General features: G+C 42.2%; 2 protein-coding genes across 2 annotated transcripts in view; one reads left to right on the top strand and one right to left on the bottom strand.

Moving 5' to 3' along the window:
- LOC139444613 (sulfoquinovosidase-like) overlaps positions 1 to 14,400 on the bottom strand; it is a 26,882-nt gene extending 12,482 nt beyond the window's left edge. The window contains exons 1-4 of the mRNA XM_071225522.1: positions 14,132 to 14,400; positions 9,230 to 9,313; positions 4,356 to 4,474; positions 2,111 to 2,287 (exon numbers count right to left, since the gene is read on the bottom strand). Of these exons, the coding sequence (XP_071081623.1) occupies positions 2,111 to 2,287; positions 4,356 to 4,460 (282 nt within the window). The 5' untranslated portion in view covers positions 4,461 to 4,474; positions 9,230 to 9,313; positions 14,132 to 14,400. The remainder of the gene's footprint in view (positions 1 to 2,110; positions 2,288 to 4,355; positions 4,475 to 9,229; positions 9,314 to 14,131) is intronic.
- LOC139446365 (uncharacterized) lies at positions 12,156 to 15,992 on the top strand. Its single transcript, XM_071227701.1, has 2 exons — positions 12,156 to 13,404; positions 15,907 to 15,992. The coding sequence occupies exons 1-2, from the start codon at positions 12,156 to 12,158 to the stop codon at positions 15,990 to 15,992; spliced, it is 1,335 nt and encodes a 444-aa protein (XP_071083802.1).

Here is a 15,992-nt window from a genome sequence, read left to right as displayed (position 1 = left end):
CACTCGCTCAACACCAGTGGTTTATTTTCTGTTGACAGGGACACAACATCAAGTATAATATAGCACAAACTGTGCTCTGTGTGTGTGTGTGTGTGTGTGTGTGTGTGTGTGTGTGTGTGTGTGTGCCTTCACCTTTCATTGTCATATCTGGGCAAAACGAGACTTAAACTAGACGTACCTGTTTGATACGGCACTAGGTGATGCGCATCACTCATACAAAATATCTGGTGTGACGTCAACCACGCATGCCCATTGCTATCTCGCGAATCACCCCACCGGAATTACTGGGAGGCGATAACTTACAGGTATGTCTCGTTTCTTTGACGAATTCCGATATATTGTCACTTCTAACACAGGAGAGTATACGTAACGTGAATGTGTTTGAAATCACTTCAGAGAAGAACGATCGCAATTCTGATTCTGTATTCCGTTCCACCAAAACACAGGTGCTGAGAACTGATTTGTTTGTGTGCGGAGCAAAATAACCGATTGGGTCAAACTGACATTGTTACATCCCCGGGATGTAGAGTTCATCTCAATCAGTCACAGCAACCACATCGGGGTACACGAGAGCGCTGTCCGTCTCAATGAGACACTGCAAAGTGCGTCACTAGAGATAAACCGTTCATACATACATACAAGGCGAAAACACATTGCTCAGCTAGGCGTTTTAAAATAAAGGAACACATATTTCTTCAACTTGACATATTCAGGTAATGTGTGAACAGCCCTAGGCAGTTTAAGTGAAGCTTTGATTAAGTTATTTAAACTGCGAATGTAAATTATGTTAATACGTGCATTGCAGGTATTTTCTTGTGCGATATTATTAACGACAAACCACACTCCGTTGTCATGGTAATGCAATGCTCCCGAGACTGTTTATGGCACATGAGTGGATGCAACGTCAGTCAGTATAATGGCGGCATATGTTGGTGTAAAATTTAGTGCGAGGTTTGTTACTATAGTTATGAGTTAGAGTTCAGTCATAAAAATAATTAGCTATACATTGGATATTCGTAGTGTGAAAACAGGTTGCAAATATAACCCTTGAAAAGTTGAGTTTCCCGCCCTGCGAACTCTATATCTATACTATTCCTTGTGGTCTGAATAATCAGTTTCGAGAAGAATTGTATAAATGCTTATCTATATAAGATGTGTAGCGATGTGCTACTCAGATGCGGTTACTCTATCCCTGGTAGTGATCAGCAGCTGTCTTGGAGGCAACTACCAGTGCAAACCGACCAACAAGAACAATCGTCCAGTGCGCATTGTAGGATTTTTAACTGAGTGTATAATGTTTTGACGACCTTTGTACCTATAATCTCCTTCCAATTTGTTTGTTTGTTTGTCTGTTGTTTAACGCCGCACTCAGCAATATACCACTTATATGACGGCGGCCTGTAAATAATCGAGTCTGGACCAAATAATCCAGTGATTGACATTATGAGCATCGATCTACGCGATTGGGATACGATGATATGCATCAACCAAGTTAGCGAGCCTGACCACCCGAGTCCGTTAGTCGCCTCTTACGACAAGCATAGTCGCCTCTTACGGCAAGCATGGGTTGCTGAAGACCTATTCTACCCCGGATCTTCACGGGACTCCTTCAACTTACTATTTCACTTCCAAAAGCCGACCCATGCCGTACATGCCGGGTGTTCTAAATATGACGTGTATAGTTCCTCATTTCAAAGACAATAACGGTAGTCTTGAGGCTATGACTGAATAAAAACATTCTGTCTCTAACAAAAATCCACGCTCGGGGTAAACCCGGTGGCAAATCTAGCTTGGGTGAACATGATGGGGACATATAAGCCAGACTGAGAGCATTTGTCTGGTGTTTATTAAGTGTATGCAACCCGTGAGGATCTGGTTAGAATTGATCTTCAGCAACCCATGCTTCTCGCATTAGGCGACTATTGGGATTGGGTGGTCAGGCTCGCAGACTTGGTTGTATGTCTTCGTATCCCATTTGCGTAGATCGATGCTCATGATGTCAATCACTGGTCCAGACTCGATTATGTACCGTCCGCCGTCATACAACGGGAATACTGCTGAGTGCGACGTTAAACAACAAACAAACAAACAAATAGTGTATGTAACTCACCCAGAAATCAGCATAGCTGAGCAGAAGAGAGTTGTTGGCTGGTGTCCATTGAAACGTAGACAGACCCACCCTTTCGTCGGTGGATTGTTTGATGTGGAAATTCCCCAGGTACTCATTGAAAACTGTTGTCACCTTCCCCACGTAGACACACGGCAGGTCGGGGCTCTGCTTCAGCAGCTGTAGGAAGGGTTAGAAACGGTTAATATGACAGTAGTGATGATGTTATCCTGCCTTCAGCAATATTTCAGCATCATATTGGCTGGGACATCATAAACAAGATTTGCACATTGTGCCCATGTGGGAAGTCAAACCCTGGTTTTTGGCATGACGAGCAAAGGTTTTAACCATCGCTCCTTTGACACTAGTGGACATACAATATTGCTCGTATACTAATTTTGCTTCAATGTTATATACACCATTAGTCCGAAATGAGCTCACGCTGTCTACCCTAGCGATTGGACGACATCGTCATCATTCGATCTGTCTGTCTTAAGTAGGCTGGCACAGTTTTTGAAGTTTATTGATTTGTCAATATGGGTTTGTCAAGTAGAAATTTATGTTAAAAAGAAAGTATGAAAAATTGTAATATGTTCTTACAAACGCTAATGTCAAACATAACAAAAGTTAATATCCTTGAAACAGGTGTGATTTGTGTGTTTGCGAGTAGTGCATGAAAAGAAATCAGAAATCAGAGATAAATTGTTTGTCAACTGATCTCGAGGGGTATATGGTGTGATGTACCCTGTGTGGGGGCCAAAGTATCCCAAGCCGTCATTATGATGTCCCGAGAGTAACTGAGGATAACTATATAACGGTATTATACTAATACTTTACAATAAGTAAAGTAACTAATACTTTACAATAAGTAAAGTATTAAACATGAACATGATTTTCGACAGTAAACTTCGGCTTTACAAATCACAAACTGACTTTTGAGCATGGCTTTAGAATACCTAACTCTATAGAGTGATTTGACAACGGCTTAAAAATAAAAGCAGTATTTTAACTGTAAAGCGTGATTTGACAATGGCTTAAAAATAAAAGCAATATCAGAATTGTATAGCTTGATGAGTCTATGGCTTAAAAATAAAAACAGTATCATAACTGAAGATTTTGTGCGATTTAACAATGGCTTAAAAATAAATGCAGGTTCATAGCAAACTTGCGTAATTTGTCAATGGCTTAAAATTGAAAGCAGTATCATTAATGTATAGCGTAATTTGACACTGGCTTTAAAATGAAAGCAGTATCATAACTGTATAGAGTGATTTGACAACGGCTTAATAATGAAAGCAGTATTATAACTGTATAGAGTGATATGACAACGGCTTAATAATGAAAGCAGTATTATAACTGTATAGAGTGATATGACAACGGCTTAATAATGAAAGCAGTATTATAACTGTATAGAGTGATATCACAACGGCTTAATAATGAAAGCAATATCATAACTGTAAAGCTTGATTTGCCAATGTCTTAACGATGCATACACAATCGTAACTGTATTGTCTGTTTTAACAATGGCTTAACAAAGAATGCAATATATAACTATATATCGATATTATTTTAAATGTATACAGTATCATAAATGATTGGCATTACGATGGGTTTACAATATGTTCAGTGTCTTACTGACGATCGTCATATAATGAGTGCGGTACCATAACAATGTAACGATATTTTACCATTGCTTTATGGGATGCATTCAATAGCACCGGTGCCTGACGACATTTGACAACGTTTTTAAAGTTAACGGAGGATATTTACTGGATAACGACACATGAATAATTAGCCATGAAAAGTTCAGCTTACTGCTGGGTAAATGACATATTTTACCGAACAGTCAAATACTTTGTTCTTGATGTCTGAATGCCTCCGTGGTCTCATGGATAGAGCGTCAGCCCGCTGGGGAGATCGATGGTTCGAGCCCCGGCCGCGTCATACCAAAAGCAGTTAAATGTGGTCCTTGCTGTTCCCTGTCAGGCGTATGGTATCACACACACACACACACGTACGCACGCACGCACGCACGCACGCACGCACGCACGCACGCACGAACGCACGCACACACACACACGTCGATGTGCAATCAAGTGCAATCATCTTGAGCGCGACGTTAAAGCCCGCTTCACCTCACCTTTCCCGATGTTCGCACTGCTGGCTTACGTTTGCAACGTCAATATCTGTATGCCGGACTTGCTTCTGACAGAGACTGACAGACACGTAACATATACAGTATGCTCACCATCAGGTCCTTCAGGGATACGCTGAAGGAGTTGCCGCTTTGTGTAAAATTGAACCCCGATGCCGGACTGGCGAGTACTACCAACAGAAGGACTTTCAACAACATCGTGTGTGATGTGCCTGAAGCAGAGAAACATGATTGTGTTTGCATGTAGTAATGTAATATGGTGTTTGACGCGCATGAAGCAATGAAACATGGTGTTTGGCACGCATGAAGTACTGAAACATGGTGTTTGACGCCCATGAAGTAGTGAAAGATGGGTTTTGACACGCATGAAGCATTGAAACATGGTGTTTGACGCGCATGAAGAAATGAAGCATGGTGTTGGACGCGCGCATGAATTTATGAAACATGGTGTTTGACACGCATGAATTTATGAAACATGGTGTTTGACACGCATGAATTTATGAAACATGGTGTTTGACACGCATGAAGTTATGAAACATGTTTTTGACGCGGATAAAGCAATGGCATATGGCGTTTGACACGTATGAAGTAAAGAAATATGGTGCTTCCATATGTACCTGAAGTAAAATGTCGTCATTGAGGTACCTGAAATAAATACACGTCCTCATGTCAGCTGGGACTACTTTGCTGATTAAACAAGTATCGGTGTACCGCTGAAACATTGCCGTTTGGAACGTGTATACATCGAGTTAAGACATACAATTATAACACCATGTGAAGTTTATCTGCCGCTTATCAGTGAAAGTAAATGCCCACTAGATACCTGTCACAAAGGATTAGTGATATAGCTATGGCGCAGGCATATTGGGCGAGTAGGCCAATGTGTTAACTCCTACTTCGTGAAGAAAGGGACACTGACGGGACATTAGTTCCTCGCCAAGGATATGGATCTATGCACTGTCTAGCCAAGTGCTGGTATTGTAAGTTTCCAACTCTTCTACGTTAATCGTTATATTGAAGCACCCGAATATGGCAAGTAAATTCAAGTGTGCTCCCTTGTTTGAAATCTATGTCTAATAAATCATACACTTGGAAAGTATATATCCTAACGGTGATAGACATTTGACATCTATGTCGAAATAGACATTCATTGAAAAGTTTTCGTGAGCTATATTTACCGATAAAAAATCCCGATGAAACTGTAAGGGTTTTTGACGTCAAAACAAAATTAACGGAAGTGGTCGTGATTAGTTCATTGCAGACTGTTTCAAAGATTATGTTACAATAAGAATGACAGTTTGGATTATATATCTATATGAAAACCCGGTTACGTCCATAAAGGTTTTTTAATTAGTGATAAAAACAACTTTGACATCGAGCATTTTCAAAGGACAAAAAGTATGAGATGGTCAAATAGCCCAAACAATTATCAAAATTAATTGTGACCGCTCAATATCGGACATCATTATTATTTCTAAATGATTAACAAGATTATACTAATGTACTATCACCCAAGGATAAGTATACGTAGATTCGGTCAATATCATTGAATAACCATCAAATAGCTAATTCCCTTCCACTGACTTTCAGTCCATTTCTGGTGTCCCCCGCCGTGATATTGCTGGAATATTGCTAAAAGCGGCGTAAAACAATATTCACTCACTCCACTGACTTTCGAATTCCCACCTGAACTAGAAACAGAAAAACGGTGAAACGGCTTTCATAGTTATATACAGTAAACTACGGTTATTGCGAACTCAACGGGACTACTAATTTTAGTTCGTTATAACCGTAGTTCGTTATAAGTACATATACAGCATGACTACAGCAAGTAGTCGAGACCAAAAAGTAAGTTCGTTATATCCGTCAGTTCGTTATAAGCGTGTTCGTTATAACCGTAGTTTACTGTATATGTACAACGATTCAGAGTGACAAAAACAATATCTCATCAACACTGTTTGACAAAAGTAACGACTTCAACTTTCCGACCGTCAGCTTTCCCTTCATGCCGAGCAATATTCCAGATGAAATTTAACTTTCCTTTGCATGTGTTTGTACCGGGTGTGCCGGTGGGTCAGGATGCGCTAACCCTTTCGCTAACACCTGGTATCATCACTGTTTGATAGTGATTCATTAACATATAGTCTTGATATCGTCGGAATCGTACTTTCGACTCTGCGTTTAGCGGATATATGTTGTGGCTATTGAAAGGATGTTGTCGGGTATGACGCGGCCGGGGATCGAACCACAAAAAAAACAAAACAAAACCTGCTGCCCTCTTCACGTCAACACATTTTTTCGATCTTCCAAATTTAATCATCAGTAATCCATGGACAATAAAATATAAAGACCTGAGTTTGAAATGTCTGACCTTGTTTTCTCCGGTCTTACCGAGTTTCATTACAACATGGATCCAGTGTGTGATAACAGCAGGTCACCGAGGTCACCGAGGTCACGAAGGTCAACAGATAGAACGAGGTCACGCCTATAGTAGTCACTTGCACAAACACGAGTGTCAATGTAAGGAACGTTTTACATGTACAATTGTAAATCGGTTACCAGCTGGGCGCGGTTGGTATATGTTTCTTGTAACGTTAAAGTATTGACCTACATTGCCAAACTATGCCATGAGGACGCCATATGCGTGCATGTCTATGCCTTAACACCAGACTGAAAAGGAGATACCAGAAAAGCAGTTACAATGACACTTTGAAAAATCGCCACGTGTTAAACACTTTAGGAACACAAGTGGGTTTGCGTAGGTGCGATCTTAATGTATTTAAATCATAACTATTTTATCAACGGACCAGAACTGAAACTCCATTGTACGCGTCCAAGACTTTTTATTCAAAAAATGAAAGACGCTCTATTCCACGTCATGCGAACGACGTTAGACTGTACAATAAAAAATGGTAATATTTATCCAAATGGTGCCATATATATATACATGTGTCTAGTACGATATAAAACATCACTAGGAATGGTATACTTTATATATCTATAGCAGGGATATACTATATACATGTATCACGTCTTGAATGACATTTAGAGTTAGTGAGTGAGTGAGTGAGGTTTTACGACGCTTTTAGTAATATTCCAGCAATATCACGGCGGGGGACACCAGAAATGCGCTTCACACATTGTACACACGAGGGAATCGAACCCGGGCCTTTAGGTGTGATGAGCGAACGCTTTAACCACTAGGCTACCCCGCGATATAATTAATTGATGTCACACAAGGTGATGACGGAGTAAGTCTTTACTCCGAAACGTTGTGTTCCTCACAATACATTCTCTCTCGCATACATGTAAGCAATAATTTACAATAAAATACAGTATATGTATATTCACACTATAACTAATATTCATAAATTATAACATTATATATCTGTACACGATGATATACTACATGTCTAACGATATACTATACCGAAAACACGTCACAGGGTCAGGCTTCTAGTTGTTCCAGACAAGCATTTGGAAGACGGAGTGTCGTTAGAATATAATAAACAAAGTAATTTGCTGTAACACAATCTCATTAAAACCATATCTTAGTTCTCGCTATCGCTAAACAAAGCTTTGTTTAGCGGCAGCGAGAACTTAAGCCTGATTTTAATGAGATTGGCTGTAAACACGAATTGTCATAAAACACGAATTGAAATGAGAAACGTTTTGAACCATGTCGGCCACCATAATAACCTGACAACTGAATATACACATTATACATATGATAATTATATAAGTAAAGTAGGCAAAATGCGTATCACCATTTATTTTAACTGGCTATGCATACTTTCGCGTTACAATGACATGATGTCACACACGCCGCGAGGTCAGTAATCCAAAAGATCGTGTTTTGGGTATAATATGATATTTTAATATCAAATATATCTATAATTATGATATTATGCCTGTCACGCACTGCTTTACGTGGTATGATGATGCAGTGATGAAGTTAGTAATAGCAATATGAGTGATGTTTGGGTTATACGCAAACATGAGCCGATTGTTTACTAATTTCATTAATACGTGATTGGTAAATATGTAATATGTATTTTATGATTCATAAGCATTCAGTTAGATATAGATGTAGAATGAATATATAAGGGGAATGATTACCTGTAACATGAAATGTCAACATTAGAAAGGTGTTGGGTAATGTTAGGCATAACATCCTGACAGGTGAAATCCTGTGTTGTTGTTAAGTCAGCACATGCAGAACCCGTGAATTGGCGCGAAGCCAAGTACGGTAGGCGCATACAGATCCTTGTATACGGACCGTGGGGTCGCAGAATTAAGATGAGGTGAGGTGAAGTGAGGTGAGGTGAGGCGAAATGGGGTTTAACGTCGCGTCGTGAGGTGAAGTGAGGTGAGGTGAGGTGAGGTGAAATGGGGTTTAACGTCGCGTCGTGAGGTGAGGTGAGGTGAGGTGAGGTGAGGTGAGGTGAAATGGGGTTTAACGTCGCGTCGTGAGGTGAAGTGAGGTGAGGTGAGGTGAGGTGAGGTGAAATGGGGTTTAACGTCGCGTCGTGAGGTGAGGTGAGGTGAGGTGAAATGGGGTTTAACGTCGCGTCAAAGATTATTGCACTTCTATAGCGACGTGCATGTGTGTGTGTGTGTGGGGGGGGGGCTGCTTGTACTAGTCCAGACTGATGCCGATTTATAGAGATAGCACACTGAGATACCATGCCGAGTGAGTGAGTGAGTGAGTGAGCCCTAATTCCATCCACATCACGGCAGGAAACTCCAGAAACAGGCTTTACACATTGTACCCATACAAGAAGTCGAACCACAATATTAACTATCGCGCCTGTACATTATCATATACTACATGCCTCTACAAAATCATATACCGAGCATACATGCGAAATGGTAATCTACACACAGTACAGACATCTAAACAATACCAATGTTTATTGGATGACATAATATTCTGCCAAGACAAGAACGGTTTTAGAAACACTCACCTGCGGTCGTAACACGAACGTGTTCAGTATCACAGGCAGTAAGGGGAGTATCGTACTCGGCTGATGACGGATGTGGGGATGAATCTGAAGTAAATGGTAATGATATTTCTTATCAATTAGGTCAGAGGTCATTGGTCAAATACTGTCGCACCAAGTGTGAACAAGCGATAATTTATCAGATCACAGAAGCTATCGGTCTCTTGTCATTAAAAGGTCGTCGGTACGGTACAGTTATCTTGGAAGTAGAACAATGGACGCTGTGATATAACTGAATTTCAGCTCAAGATGTCCTGGAATAAGATTGTATAAGTTACGGATCGCTGAAACGTTGCTGATGCAGCATTAAGCAATAATCACTCTCACTTAATTACTCACTCAGTAACTAACTCAGTTACTCGTCCAGTAAAGATCCGGGGTAGAAAAGGTCTTCAGCAACCTATGCTTAACGTAAAAGGTGACTAGCTTTTGGTAAGGGGCAACTAACGGGATCGGGTGGTCAGGCTCGCTGACTTGGTTGATGCATGTCAATGTATCCCAATTGCGTAGATCGATGCTCATGATGTCAATCATTGGATTGTCTAGTCCAGGCTCGAATATTCACAGACAGCCGTCATGTAGCTGGAATATTGCTGAGTGAGGCGTTAAACAAACAAACACTTAGTTACTCACTGACCCAATCAAACACCCGCGACAACGGACACGGAGGCTTGCACTATGCAGGATGCTTTTGACCTTACTATTTTCAATATAGATACTGTTTACAATGTCTATGGATGTCCTTACATGTGTGTAATTCTATTCTATGGAATGCAGCACCTTTAACAACATACATCCACATCCTGGGAAATTACCAACATGGGTAGGGGCGGTCGGGTAGCCTAGTGGTTAAAGCGTTCGCTCGTCACACAGAAGGCCCGGGTTCGATTTCCGACATTGGCAGAATGTGTGAAGCCCATTTCTTGTGTCCTCAGCCTTGATATTGCTGGAATATTGCTAAAAGCTGCGTAAAACCATACTCACTCACTCATAAATATGGATTACCATGAATTACTGTGGTGTATACACCAGAAATCTATGATTATGTTTCTAGGTTTGTCAGCACCATACCCGTGCTCGTTGGTTTCACAGAAGTGGTAAACGTCTGAGAACTGCATCACTTCGGGCCTTCCTCACACATTAAGCTGAGACGCCGTGATATAACTGGAATACTGTTAAAAGCGGCGTTAAACCCAACTCACTCACTCACTACTGTGGTGTATAAATAACGTTTACAATGTAGAGGCTTTGAGGAATGTCAGATGTGAGAGAAGTGAAATACATGTTGTTTTAATGAGATACTGATATGTAAACTGGGGGGAAAGAGAAACTATACCGAGTTTGTTTTTTTATGTAATTGAAAAGAGAAAGAACACTGTATAATTTGATAATGTCCATTTAAGCACGACACAGTTTGTAACATGTTATCTGTGGCTAGGTAATTGTGTGTAAACATAAATGGGTTCAATAAATTCTTGGGTACGAAATAAATTTGCAACCACATGACCCCTTCCATTTGAAATGTTGTAGTCATGCCGAAAAAGCAAATTTGTTGATTTTCAAAACTAAACGTATAAGATACCCATCCGCAATTGTGTATTATGCCAAAAAAAATAATTTTTCAAAGTTTTAAATCAAAATGTATTTAAAAAATGAAACCATGTCGAAATATTCTTTGAGGGCTGACTAAGCGCCAGTGCAGTTCATTTTTGGAATATGATACGGCTTACTTAAGATATTTGCAATTGAAAGTCAAACATATAATAAATTCAACTTATAGGTATTGTTTCTCAAGCTCCACAGTCTATGGGGCGGTCGGGTAGCCTGGTGGTTAAAGCGTTCGCTCGTCACGCCGAAGACCCGGGTTCGATTCCCGACATGGGAACAATGTGTGAAGCCCATTTCCTGTGTCCCCCGCCTTGATATTGCTGGAATATTGCTAAAAGCGGCGTAAAACCATACTCTCACTCACTCACTAACTCACTAACTCACTCACTCACTCCACAATCTATGTCTCCCAGCACAGCAAATGTGTCGTATCGTATTGTATATCTTATCGCGACCTTACTATCAAGGTACACATCGTATCATGACAAATCGTATACATGTTACATCCCTATTATGGAACAGTATAAACATACGGATGGATAGCTAGGGATATCATCTCCATGCACTAACCTATGGAGGTCCATAACCTTGGATGGGTTAGCCTTGTGGTTAAAGCGTTCGCTTGTCACGCCGAACACCCGGGTGACCCACTAAGCTATGGAGGTCCATAACCTTGGATGGGGTAGCCTTGTGGTTAAAGCGTTCGCTTGTCACGCCGAACACCCGGGTGACCCACTAAGCTATGGAGGTCCATAACCTTGGAACGGATAGCCTATATATAGTGGTTAAAGCGTTCGCTTGTCACGCCGAAGTCCCGGGTGACCCACAAATCTATGGAGGTCCATAACCTTGGATGGGGTAGCCTAGTGGTTAAAGCGTTCGCTTGTCACGCCGAACACCCGGGTGACCCAATAACCTATGGAGGTCCGTAACCTTGGTTGGGATAGCCTATACATAATGATTAAAGCGTTCGCTTTGACGCCGAAGACCCGGGTGACCCACTAATCTATGGAGGTCCATAACCTTGGATGTGGTAGCCTAGTGTTTAAAGCGTTCGCTTGTCACGCCAAAGACCCGGGTTCGATTGCCAACATGGGTATGCCCACTTCTGGTGTCACCCGTCGTGATATTGCAGGAATATTTCTAAAAGCGTCGTAAGACAATAATCACTCACTTTAACTATTTTACCAGTTATAAGGTCAGGGATACGATGTAACGACTCGTTAGGATACCGCAAACAACTTCTATCAGATCATCAAGTATTATTTATTTATCGTTGGGGATGCAGAAATTCTGCCCATTTAGTGTGGAAGTACCACCCGTGCCCTCTGTGTCAGAAGTACCACCCATGTCCCCTGTGTCAGAAGTACCACCCATGTCCCCTGTGTCAGAAGTACCACCCATGTCCCCTGTGTCAGAAGTACCACCCGTGTCCCCTGTGTCAGAAGTACCATCCATGTCCCCTGTGTCAGAAGTACCACCCGTGTCCCCTGTGTCAGAAGTACCACCCGTGTCCCCTGTGTCAGAAGTACCACCCATGTCCCCTGTGTCAGAAGTACCACCCATGTTCCCTGTGTCAGAAGTACCACCCATGCCCCCTGTGTCAGAAGTACCACCCATGTCCCCTGTGTCAGAAGTACCATCCATGTCCCCTGTGTCAGAAGTACCATCCATGTCCCCTGTGTCAGAAGTACCACCCGTGTCCCCTGTGTCAGAAGTACCACCCGTGTCCCCTGTGTCAGAAGTACCACCCATGTCCCCTGTGTCAGAAGTACCACCCATGTTCCCTGTGTCAGAAGTACCACCCATGCCCCCTGTGTCAGAAGTACCACCCATGTCCCCTGTGTCAGAAGTACCATCCATGTCCCCTGTGTCAGAAGTACCACCCATGCCCCCTGTGTCAGAAGTACCACCCATGTCCCCTGTGTCAGAAGTACCACCCATGTTCCCTGTGTCAGAAGTACCACCCATGCCCCCTGTGTCAGAAGTACCACCCATGCCCCCTGTGTCAGAAGTACCACCCATGCCCCCTGCGTCAGAAGTACCACCCATGCCCCCTGTGTCAGAAGTACCACCCATGCCCCCTGTGTCAGAAGTACCACCCATGCCCCCTGTGTCAGAAGTACCACCCATGTTCCCTGTGTCAGAAGTACCACCCATGTCCCCTGTGTCAGAAGAACCACCCATGCCCCCTGTGTCAGAAGTACCACCCATGTTCCCTGTGTCAGAAGTACCACCCATGTCCCCTGTGTCAGAAGAACCACCCATGCCCCCTGTGTCAGAAGTACCACCCATGCCCCCTGTGTCAGAAGTACCACACATGCCCCCTGTGTCAGAAGTACCACCCGTGTCCCCTGTGTCAGAAGTACCATCCATGCCCCCTGTGTCAGAAGTACCACCCATGTCCCCTGTGTCAGAAGTACCACCCATGTTCCCTGTGTCAGAAGTACCACCCGTGTCCCCTGTGTCAGAAGTACCACCCATGTCCCCTGTGTCAGAAGTACCACCCATCCATGTCCCCTGTGTCACAAGTACCATCCATGTCTCCTGTGTCAGAAGTACCACCCGTGTCCCCTGTGTCAGAAGTACCACCCGTGTCCCCTGTGTCAGAAGTACCACCCATCCATGTCCTCTGTGTGATATTCTACTCACTTAATGCCTAGGTTATCTCCTGATTTCCAACTTCATCATCTCTTGAGTGACGGACTTACCCAACTTACCACCTTCACTAGAACAATGTAGCTTTACACACACCGATCAGCAAACCCACATTTGTAATATATTTACCAGGCCTACAGCATAAGCTTAAAACTAAATATCCTTTAGACAACGTTGGAGGCCCAAGCGGGGTGGAAACCTCAATATAACGCCAAACAACGGTAAGCCTGTAAACACCCTTGTACATGTACCAATAAAGACTGCGACGTCTGTACTGAAAACTGATGCTGACGAAAGTGGTACCAATGGTATATATATATATACACAGTAATCTACGTTTATAACGATAACGAACTGTTGTTTTTTGTCTTTTTTTATGACGGTAGTTTACTGTTTATGCGGTTTAACGAACTAAACTTAGTGGTCCCTGTGAGTGTACCTTACAGACACACACACACACACACACACACACACACACACACACACACACACACACACACACACACACACACACACACACACACACATACATACATACATGGTCGTATAGCGAGGTTACTGTGCATTCATATAAGCAATGGCGTCATGATCTTCGCCTACCTGTGAGTTGGCAAATATTGAGTTTGATGACACATATCTGACGATTGTGACTCTCTCGTGACAAGTAGGTCACGGTTGTTTGAAAAACCTGTATCGGTCATTCGGCATATCGCACGTACATATCCAGAGCTTGGGACTATTGTGGGATCCTCCAACACGTGGATGTTCGTCTATATGTACTGTGCACAGGTCTGCAAAGGCGACCTCGTTGGTTGATTTGTATAGGTTATGAGTATATTAGTAACGCTCGTGCCACATGTCCCCAGTTCCATTCATGCGGCACAACATGCTATAGTCATGCATCAAACCACACCGTAGATAAACGAGAGAGAGGGGGGGGAGGATGGGGGGAGGAGAGGGGGGGGGAGGGGGCGAGCGTTACTAATATATTCATTACCTATACAAAGCAACCACACTGTAGATAAACGAGAGAGAGAGAAAGAAAGGCTACCCACCTTCCTCCCTATTATATGTGTTGTGTGTGTGAGAGAAAGAGCGAGAGAGAGAGCGAGAGAGAGAGAGAGAGGGGGGAGAGAGAGAAAGAGAGAGAGAGGGGAGAGAGGCCGAGCGTTACTAATATACTCATTACCTATACAAAGCAACCACACTGTAGATAAACGAGAGAGAGAGAAAGAAAGGCTACCCACCTTCCTCCCTATTATATGTTTTGTGTGATGCTGGGACCCTGTTAAAACTGATATGTACGTGACCGCGAGAGTCTGGGCGTGTTCGTTCCATGATGCAATGGAATTTGAATTGTCCTGATGGTCAAATCTCTCTCTCTCTCTCTCTCTCTCTCTCTCTCTCTCTCTCTCTCTCTCTCTCTCTCTCTCTCTCTCTCTTGTACAGATCACCTGGAATAAATAAATCCGAGTAAAATGGTTCACGATGCACGCGTCATATTAGGGGAGACAACTCTTCTCAGCATCTTCTAACATTTCATTTGAGGGCAGGATTAAATTTCTTTAAGTTCTATAAGTTTTGGCACATTATATCAAATGAATTTCCTCTATGCTTTTGAAATGCGTTTAAGTGACGGGCAAAGCATATATATAACTTATTATAACTAAACTAAACTCCCCTGATTTGCATGTTCTGTAAGTATTTACATGTAGTCAAACCGCAGTGTCATGGTAGAAGTACAAATGTACGGCCTCAGGCAACAAACAAACAGTTATTTTTATGCGAATTGTGTGAGTGGTAGACGCTACCGGGAAGGCAATATATGGATTCCCATTTCGCGAACACCTGGTGTCATCACTGATTTTAAGTGATCCATTCATTACGGTGGCCCATAAGGGACATGAAGTCTGTTTTTCAATATTTTGATGTTTAACTTACATTTATCTTAACCTTTTGCTAATTAACACAACCTGCCATACAGATATGTGATAAATCATGTATAAAAACATACGAAAACATAGAAAATGTACTTTTAAGTAGTTTTTGAGTCGCTGAAATGTGAAGTGAAAATGTCAAAAACTAAAATGGAAATGTCAAAAACCAAAACGAAAAGGTCAAAAACTAAAATGAAAATGTCAAAAACACAAAACGAAAAGGTCTAAAACTAAAATGAATACACAGAAAACTATTTCCACCGCGGTGTAAATATTATCACCGCGGTGGGAGAATGCGCTTATGATTTCAAGGTCTTTGTCAGAATCCCTCAGAAATAGTTTTTGATTTTACACATGTCTTGCATTTAAAAATACCCCCAATATATATATGAGGAAATATATGTGAACCTTTACGCAACGAGTTGACAATTGTTTTAGGTATGCCCGTTTGCGCTAAGACGGAACCCGGTCGCAAGAATGGCCATGAGAGGGGCACAAGTCGCCCTCGGCTTGTCCCGGAATAA

The sequence above is a fragment of the Haliotis cracherodii genome, unplaced genomic scaffold (assembly GCF_022045235.1).
Source record: "Haliotis cracherodii isolate W230 unplaced genomic scaffold, xgHalCrac1.p SCAF_6, whole genome shotgun sequence".
NCBI classification, from domain to species: domain Eukaryota; kingdom Metazoa; phylum Mollusca; class Gastropoda; order Lepetellida; family Haliotidae; genus Haliotis; species Haliotis cracherodii.
The sequence above is the reverse complement of the archived record's forward strand: the minus strand, read 5'-3'. Positions and strand labels throughout refer to the sequence as shown.

Coding starts and splice junctions, on each gene's coding strand:
- LOC139446365 (XM_071227701.1), top strand. CDS start 12,156: ATGCAGAAATTCTGCCCATTTAGTGTGGAAGTACCACCCGTGCCCTCT. Junction 13,405..15,906: donor CCATGTCCCCTGTGTCACAA/GTACCATCCATG, acceptor CAATTGTTTTAG/GTATGCCCGTTTGCGCTAAG.